The 9,367-nt window shown below is 45.7% G+C and overlaps 1 protein-coding gene across 2 annotated transcripts in view; it reads right to left on the bottom strand.

Annotated features, from left to right (window-relative positions):
• Positions 1–4,931: 4,931 nt before the first annotated feature.
• The window catches only part of SUSD5 (sushi domain containing 5), a 59,336-nt gene continuing 54,900 nt past the window's right edge, over positions 4,932–9,367 (bottom strand). For both annotated transcript variants that reach the window (XM_005600855.4, XM_023620787.2), the window contains one exon: positions 4,932–8,580. In XM_005600855.4, coding sequence (XP_005600912.2) covers positions 7,277–8,580 — 1,304 coding nt within the window. In that variant the 3' untranslated portion in view covers positions 4,932–7,276. The remainder of the gene's footprint in view (positions 8,581–9,367) is intronic.

The following is a 9,367-nucleotide window of genomic DNA, read 5'->3' as shown; positions in this document are numbered from 1 at the left end:
ACCAGAAGGGGTGGTGTTTTGAAATCTGAGCTTTCTTTATTCAACCTGTTCCCTCCAATAGGGCACTTAGTCTAGCTGGGACCCTCCAGGAAAGGAAGCTGGAGGAGACTGGCGCAGCATTTGGGAGACAGGACTTGTCCCACAATGGCATGGAAAGGAATGAAAGGAGATAGAATTTTGGGTCTTTAGTGTAATGATGATTAATTGGGGGTGGAAAACTCACATATTTTTGCTTTTCCAGGCTTTCTTTTCCCCCCATCTCACTATTCCAACCTCGGGTCTCAGATGTATCCTATTTCTCCTGCACTACCCTGCTTCCCTCATCCCCTCTCTCTTGAGAGAACTTCCTCTTTTATCTGCACAAGAATCCTCATGTCAAGTTCTCCTTCTAGGGTACCCAACTCAAGACAATAAGCTACTCCTATGGCTTTGACTGAATTTGCCCATGTCAGCAGAGTCTGCACTCCCAGGGGGCTGTGTGGTCAAAGGAGTCAGTGTTATTGGCATTATTGATGGCTGCGCTTGTGTCCACAGCAGCTTCCCAATCAGAGCACCCTCCAGCCCAGTGATGACTCAGATCCTATATGGCTTCTGCCCCTGGAATCCTGGGTCCTCCTTTCTTCCCTCACCCCACCCTCTGTTTCACCAGAGAAACTTCCTTTTGAAATCAGTGTGGAAGAGGGTCATAGGGCAGGACCATAAAGTAGAAGGGGACCCAGGGAGGGGACGCCCCGCCCTAGGATTCCTGAGTCAGTGGAGGTAGTGCACTCAGCAGCTGTTTAACTCTCCTCATAGCTCCTGGCTGCACTTGTCCTTCCTAGCTGTGCAAGAAAATGCAAGGAGACCACCATGGGGACCAGGCTGGGTTGGGTGGTCTGACTCACTCCACCTCTGCCTGCAGAGCTTCCATTTGGTCCTCCTCCTCTGAGCCTGGGGTGAGCTTTTGGTGGATGACTTTCCACACAGGATTGAGTGGTGGTGGTAGGGGGCATCCTCATTCACTCTCTGAAGCTGGCCTCTTTGCACTGGGGATTGAAAAGCACCTCCACCCCCATCCTAGCAATGTCCCCTGAGGAAGAAACAGTGGGGACAGTATGATCAACATGGTCAGCATTTTTCTTTGAGAAGGCTGTGGATCTGAGTTACTAAATTTTTTATTTCAAAGGAAACCAAAGCAACCTTTCAAAAAGAAAAAAAGGGGGTCCAATTCCTCCAAACCTACCAAGAAACCCCAGTGTTCAGGCTGCGCTCAGTGACCTCAACCCAGCACCTCCCTCCCTGAGTGTGTTTCTTGGAGGAGCCTAGAGAATGCCTGGATTGAGACCTCATGGGTTCAGTATCAGCCTAGCCTGTCTTTTGAAAAAACAAACACATTTGTAAGCTTTGTGGGAGTTTCCAGACCCAGCCTAAGATGGCCTGCTTGCCCTCTGACCCACAGCATGGAGCCCTACAGTTGCTGTGCTTTCCTCAGGCTGGTCCACCCAGGGAGGCTGTCTACCACAGGGATGGGGGGCATCTGTCCAGCTCCAGTGCCACTCAGGCAACCCAGGCAGGGGGCACCACTGGGAAGGGTCTAAAGGCCACCCCTTGCAGCCCCTGTTAATATTCAGACTACATTAGCCTTGAAGGGCTGAGGAGAGGTTTGTACGTACACAGGTTTAAAAGTGACTAATTGACTGAAATTTCGCACATACCAACGTATTCAACATACTAATGTCTTTCTGAGTTTTGAGACTTTCTAATTACAGCCACCAGCCTGTTGTGCTCACCTCCGGGATCCAGGAGAACCACTGGGTACGTTGACCACAAAGGCCGCCTTAGGAAATGTTGCTTTTAGTTCTTACTAAGGGAATTTTAAGAGCACAAAAATTTTATTGAACAGAAACTCAGTGGCAAACAGAAAATGATTTGTTAGATTGTCAATGGGAAAGGGTTTATTATGACTGCTGGTGGAATAAACAGTGGCGGGTTTCTGCCAACATTTATGGAAATAACGTTTTTAAGTTTTCAATGTGAGCCGTAAACCTAAGCTACTTCAGTTTTTAAAAAATTCAATACTTAAACTGTGGGGAGAAGGTGGATGGGTGCCAGAGAAAACATTCTCATTTAATAGTGTTTGCACATGGAACTGCAACAGAGTTTGTAGCGAAGCACTGAGAAAACCCACAACTAATCCTTCATCGCAGCTGTCTGAACTCTTGAGCATCTGCCATCCCCCAAACAGCGACTTCTTTTTTCTGGGGACTCCAGGCCTGAATGACCTAGTGTGGAGAGTTTAAACTATGTACAAGGGGGGGAGAAAAAGGAAAGGAACCTTAAATAAGCCTCAGCCAAAGGTTTTGTGCATTGGACTTCCTGTGCCTTCAGGCGGGGCAAGGCTGTTCCCCACCCCATCCCCATGGCATCTCCCTGAGCCGGAAGACACCATGACAGCCCAGCTTTGCCTTGACTGACCACTCCTACCCCCGAGGTAAGAGTCAGGCATGGCTGTGGGATATAGCGTAGTAGAGTGCTTCTCTCTAGGGCCGGCATGTGAGCCACCATACCCTAGCACCTAACTGCCCCCCACCCCTCAAATATCTGGCTTTGGTGGCTCGTTGAGTGAATGAGTGAGTTGGCTCACTATCCTCTTGGGGCTGATAGGGTAAGATACTGGTGCCTCATTTTCCAGAAAAGAATAGCAAGGAATTAAGCAATCTGGCCAACAGATAGGAGAGATTGATCCCAGAGTTTTATTGCCCACTTTAGGGCGGCGGTCAGAAGGCCAAACTATAAACGTTGTTGCTGATGTCTTTTCCACCTTGGGCTAATGCAGTGTGTGCAATCTCATGCTTGTGGGAAATCGGAACTTGGAAAATCATCAAAAACAAAGACTTTAAAAAAAATCACATTAAATGTCTTATTTTGCTTATTCTTTACTGCTTTCTTTCTCTATCCACTGGATGGGACCATCTTAACCAGCCCTAGTCATTCTAGGACACGTTACAATGAACTCAGTTTTCTCAGGTCAGTGAGATTTCTGACATTCATCTAGCAAAGCAGAACCGTACCCCAAAGACTCGGATCTCCCATAGCAGGGGTGCCCCTTGCTGGCCATGGGTGTGCCGAGGGCTTTTCAGGAGATATGGGCTCATTTCTCTCCCCAGGGTGGTTATCTTCCAGAGATCTGGGATCCAGTTAGGAAAAACATTTGGAATCCAGGGCTTACTTGGATCTGATGAGCTGGTCCCTCGCTGCCAACGTCTGAGAAGTGGCAGAATATTTACCATTGCAAACAAGGATGAAAAACATCTTCAGGCATGACTGTCAACAGCTACCGTGCTCCATGCATGTCACTGGAAGGCAAGCAAGGAGAAAGAGAAAAGAGTAGAAGGAGGCAGGTGGAAAGAGTGAGGAACAAATCAGGGCAAAACAGAGATCCATGAGATGGAAGGTCCAAACATCAGCTGTTTGAAGAAAAGATGGACACAGGGATTTTGTTGATGTCAGCCCAAGAATTCCAGAGGATATGGTGGAAAAGTTTGGATTGAGGAGGAGTGGCACTGTAGGGAATAAGAATTTGCACATTGATGGATGCCTTAGGTCCAGATCCCTTGAAGCAAACCCTTGTGCAAGGGATGGAGTACTCTCAGGAGAACGGCTGTGAGGGAAGCAGGAAGGAGCCAGCAAGGGTGTGGTCTCATTGGACACCAGCCTCAGCCTGATCCCACAGGAGCTGCGGAGCATGAATTACACCACAGAGTTGTCCCCACCTTGAGGCAAGAAGGCTGGCTTTTTGTATGCTCCTGTCGGTTAGTCCTTGGCTGCAAGCTGCCTTGGGAGCATAGATGGTGGGCCTAACTACTGGGTGAGGGAACTCCCACTAGATCAAGGTCAATCTGGGTGAGAAGGGTACACTTACACATTTGTGAGCATTTTAGCAGCCAACAGGGCAGCTGGAGGATGGGTTCACCTGCCCAGTGAAGCCGATCTGGGCAGGCACCAACAGTGTCTACAACATTGGGTGGCTTGGGAGGAGTCATGCCTGGTGTTCAGAGGTAGAAAGGGACATATGGCAGACGGGGTTGGTGCTGATGGTCTCTGAGTTGGATTTCTCCATTTGCCCCTCCACATCTCTTTTCCACTCTGCCCTGTGCCCCAGGGGCCTGACCCCTATGGTCGACATTCTCTGGGTTCCCTCACCTCTGACTTCCAGTTACCCGTGGGATGTGCTGGCAAGAAATTGCAAGGTGAGAGAAGAGGTCTAGGTCTTTAAAATCCCTGCCTCCTCTGGGCCACAGTTGGACAGTGGCTATGGTCTCGAGACCCATGATCCTGTCCCGCAGTGCCTTCCCTATTGCTGAAGCTCTGGCCCGCTTACAAACAGCCCTCCACCAGCCCTTGATGGTTCTGTTAACTCTCCCCACACTTTTATGACTAGTCCCTACATCTAACCCTCTTTAATTACTCCTTTGATTGTCCTATCAGTTAGGAGAAGGGAGGCAATCGGTTCTGAGCTCTTAGCCAGGGCTTCTCAAACTTCACCATGCATACTCATCACCTGGGCCTTTTGTTAAATGCAGAATCTGAATCCGCAAGTCTGGGGTGGGGCCTGAGACACTGCACTTCTGAGTCCAGGTGGTGCCTGTGCTGCTGGCCCAGGAACCACACCTTGAGTAGCAATAGCAAGGTCCTGGGCTTTTTGTTGAGGTGAGGGGTGTGGTCTCTGGTTGGGGTGAGGAAGAGGGAGGGAGGGAGGAGAAAGCAGGAGCTCTGGAGACTTCCCTGAAATCCTGCTGCAGGAGGTAACATGCCTTAGAGTTAGGCTTAGAGAGGGCCGTCTTAGATATAGCAAGTATTAAGACACTATTTTCAAGATTACTAGAGAACCCTTTAAAAAAAAAAAAAAGACGATCATGATACGCCCAGATATAAAATACGTTAAGCAACTCTTTGGGGAAATATTTATTTATTTTAAATATCTCAGAAGCTTTGTGTTAATGGATCCCCCCACCCAATTTTCATGAATATTAAACATTTACCAGTCTCAAAACATGCTTAATGACATACAATTTAGGTTTACAGTGTTTTAATCATTCCCTTTCTACATGCATTTTTAACTTAGATTACACCAAATCAATAAAAATTTAAAAACTGATGTGTTGGGTCTATTTTGCAGTTCATGTCTACAAAATAATACATTTATATGTATTAATGTATTTGTAATAAATTTATTAATACGTTTGTATTAATAATACCTATTTTTGTGTTGGTATTAGGTCAATGTTCTTGGGTTATTACATAATAATAGTTGATAACACGATGCCAATGTTGAGAAGGAGGTTATTTTATATAGTTACAAATAGAAAAGTTATCTTGTAATAGATTAGAAAAGAATCTAATTTATAAATATATACAGTCTCTGGCTTTTATTCTTTGTATTTTGCTTTGGCTACATGCAGAAAGCATTTCATTCCTATTGTTCTAGATTTCATCTGACACATAGGTATTCCATTTGGTACCTTTAGGCCTTCGTTTTACTGACTAACGGGGACTGGGGTCTTTGATTTTGCTGTACCAACTTTATAGCTACTTAGCCTATTATTTTTCCAAAACTTGCACCAAAAAAGAGGTGGCAGGGTAGAAAACATATTGCGAGAATTCTTTTTTTCCTTAGGTAAAACATCACCAACAATTTTTCCATTGTAAAAAAGTTCAGGATTTCTCTCATGCTACAAAAAACACTTGGACTCTTAGACTGTCTTAAAATAAATGTACTGCCTTCATCACTTTTTACTGCTGAAAACTATTTCAGAAAAATATAATGAGTTTTTTTTCTGTGCCATTACACAGGAGACCATTGGAGATGGTATTTCGGCAGCTTCAAATGCTACCTCAGGTACACATTGTGATGCCTGACTTCCGTGCAAGACAAGCCACAGGTGTTACTCATCTTCTGTGCCACTGGAACTTCAGTTGGCCTCAAAGCACAAAATTTATGTTATCATAAACCAATGGTTCTCAAACCCGAGTGTGCATCAGAATCACCTGGAGGGCTAGTTAGAACACCGATAGCTGGGACCAACTCTCAGAGTTTCTGCTTCTTAAGTCTGGGGTGGAACCAGAGAATTTGCAGCTCCATCAAGTTCCCAGGTGATATTGGAGCACTGGTCTGAGGACCGCACTCTGAGGACCATTGTTGTAAACAAGCCTTGCTGAGTCACCATAAGCTGATCTAGATGCTATGAAATGGGTTGCTCAGTAGCCAGGATGAATCCATCCTGGACTCATGCTGTTTACATAGAGCTCACAGTTGCCAAAATAGAGTAAAGAATAGATTGGCACAGGTTTCATATTCCTTTTTAATTAATCTGCTTCTCTATCAAGTAGGTACCCATAGATATCCTACTCCTTTGGCCCTCTTAAAACATTTTTTTCCTCCCATGTCATTCCCTCTTACTGGAGTTCAGAGAAATGGTTAATCCTGAGAGAGGAAACCAAGGACTGAGTTTTGTTAGTCCTGGCAAAAATTCTAAGACATTCCTAGGCACAGACTGGTCAAGGACAACTAGGCCACTGCTTCCGAGAGGAAATGGTGCTTACTAGTACAAAGCCAACCTTGTTTTTAAAAAAATGATGGGCTGTCCCACAGAATGGAGGGAACAGAGGTGGATGTGTGTCCTGCCCCTCCTCACTTCCCCTGCAACAAAATGTCAGTCTTAAATTCTGTCCAGTTTCAACAAACAAAGAGAAATCTCAAAGCTTCTAGACTATGTCCTGGTTCTTGGCTCATTTGCCCTCAGCAACATCACAAGATTAAAAGGAAATAACCCATTATTCTTCTGTATCCCACTCCCAACAAGTAAATATCTATATCCTAAATAACACTGCTCTCAAATGCTCCATTTATCAAGCCTATTTCAAAAATTTCAGGTCATGGAGTCAGTAATTTTTTTTTCTTAAAAAAGGAAAAGAAGACAATAGTTTGATGAAACAAGAGGTGAGTTTTGACCTGACGTTGGAGTTAAGGCCCAAGCACAGGTCTGGGATTAGTGCAATACATTCCAGGGCAGATGGTTGAGGAGATATTAACGTGCGTGATGATGCCACCAAAGCCTTCCTGCCCTGCCAGGTGCCTCCAGAGATACTTCTCAGCCTATAAAACAAACACCTGAGAAAAAGATGAGCCCTACTCCACCTGTTTCATGCTCTAGTGAATTATCAGTGTTTATCCATGTGATGTGTCACAGTTTCTTTTCCTCCCAAGTGGCTTTGGGAGAGCCCACTCCAAAGGTGGCTAGACTTTCTCCATCTCAATCTGCTGGTGGTAGTGCCGAGCCTGCCGCTGGCCAACATTCAGCTTGTACACAGAGCTCTTGTGCTGGCACCTGCGGTAGCCCCACACTGCTCCCACACCTGCCAGGAGCAACAACAGGCACAGGACAGTGACAACCGTGGCGATGACGGGGCCTCTGCTGAGGCTGGGACACTCATCCCCTACACACGGCTCCAAGGTTGGAAGAAGCTCCTCACTGGCACCTGGGCCGGGGCCTTCTTGTCCCAAGAAGTCCTCAGACAGTAGGTATGGGAAGCTATCCTGGACCTCAGGAGCAGTGGTTTCCATGGGAGTCTGGGTGGCCGCCATAGCAGTTGAGGGAATGTGGTTAGGCATCTTCTGGACAGCAGTTGTTACAGTCTCCAGGGTAGAGCTGGTGAGTTCATAAGGTAGAGTAACCACGGGAGGCTTCTCTGTGGCAAATCTCCAAGGAACAGTTGACTGGTACTTGGTGATCAAGTCACCATTCCCCTTGCTGGGACCCTCAGTTTCAGACACATTCATGGGTCTGAGAGCCAAAGCTTCTACATCTAGTGTTTGAGATAGGACAACTGAACTACGGGTCATGTCCTCACTTGGTATGAGGGTGGTACTTCTGGGCTTCTTAACTTCCACAAGAATGGGCTGATTGGGAGTAACTAGAATACTTTCTTCCAGTCCTACTGACCCATCCCCCTTATCCCCATCTTCCTCCTCTTCTGCCTCTTCTGCTTCTGTCTTCCTCCAAGCCCCATCGGTCACAGGGTAGCCATCTAACCAGGACCCATCGCTGCTGCTCACCATTGGATCCCCTGCCTTGCTGTCATTGCTGCCCACAAATGGCACTGAGGGACCATCAGTGCTGCTATAGATCACTTTGGTTTCAGGTTCACCCGGAGCCAATGTTATCCCACTGTGGTCTCCAGCAGGAAACTGCTTTTTGGTGTCATCATCTATCTCCTTTTCCAATTCAGGCTTGTGGAAGGTCTCACCAGGAAACCAGAACAAGTACTTCTGGTTTAGTTGGGATCCTGGCAGGTCTGTGGGGACACTGCTCCCAGCACTGGGCAAGCCTGCAGTTGGCACAAAGGCTGTATCCCGGGCTATGTTTTCTCTCCTCACAGAAATGGAGACCAGACGGTCCTGCTTCGGAGCCTCCTCAGAGGCCTCTCCCTGATGCCCATCCTTCTCTGCCTCTGTCCGGGAGTCCTCCATGAGCTCTCTGAATGACACGGATCTGTCATCAGGGAAATTATCTTCATAGTCAATGTGTGCCTCAGCCTCATCTGGAAGGAAAGAGGGAAAAACCTCATTAGGTCCAAGGTCACAGAGCCAGTGTAGATCATAAGAAAGGGAAATAACAAGCATAAGGACTGGAACAGAGGAAATAAAACTGTCATTCACAGATGATATGACGGTGTATCACAGATAAACCCAAAGAATCTACACAGAAATGGTTATAGTTAACATGTGAGTTGATCAAGGACACTGGGTCTACAGTCTATATAAAACATCAACCCTATTTATATATACCAACAATAAATAGAAAACAAAAATTGTAAAAGATGCCATTTCCCATAGCATAAAAAAAATCAAACACCTAGGAATAAATCTAACAAACTATGTGTAAGATTTCTACATGGACTGGTACAAAATATTGCAGAGCAAAATTAAAGAAGACCTAAAGAAATGAAGGCATGTACTGTGTTTGTGTAATGGAAGCCTCAAAATTGTCAAGTTGTCAGCATTGTCCAAATTGATCTATGCAGATTTAATAGGATCCTAATAAAAATCTCAGACATTGACAAGCTGATGCTAAAATTTATGGAAATGCAAAGAGCCAAGAATAGACGAGGCAATCTTGAAAATGTAGAAAAAACCTGGAGGATGTACATGACAAGATTTCAAGATTTAGTTAAATTGGAGTACTTTTCAGACTATGGTATTGGCACAAGGATAGATAATTGGATTACATTAAGTTTAAGAACCTCTGTTCATCAAAAGCCACCATGAAGGGAGTTAAAATGCAAGCCACAGAGTTGAAGATATTTGCAATACAGATAACCTCCAAAG

This window comes from Equus caballus, chromosome 16 (assembly GCF_041296265.1).
Source record: "Equus caballus isolate H_3958 breed thoroughbred chromosome 16, TB-T2T, whole genome shotgun sequence".
NCBI lineage: Eukaryota > Metazoa > Chordata > Mammalia > Perissodactyla > Equidae > Equus > Equus caballus.
This window is presented reverse-complemented; position numbering and strand designations above follow the sequence as displayed.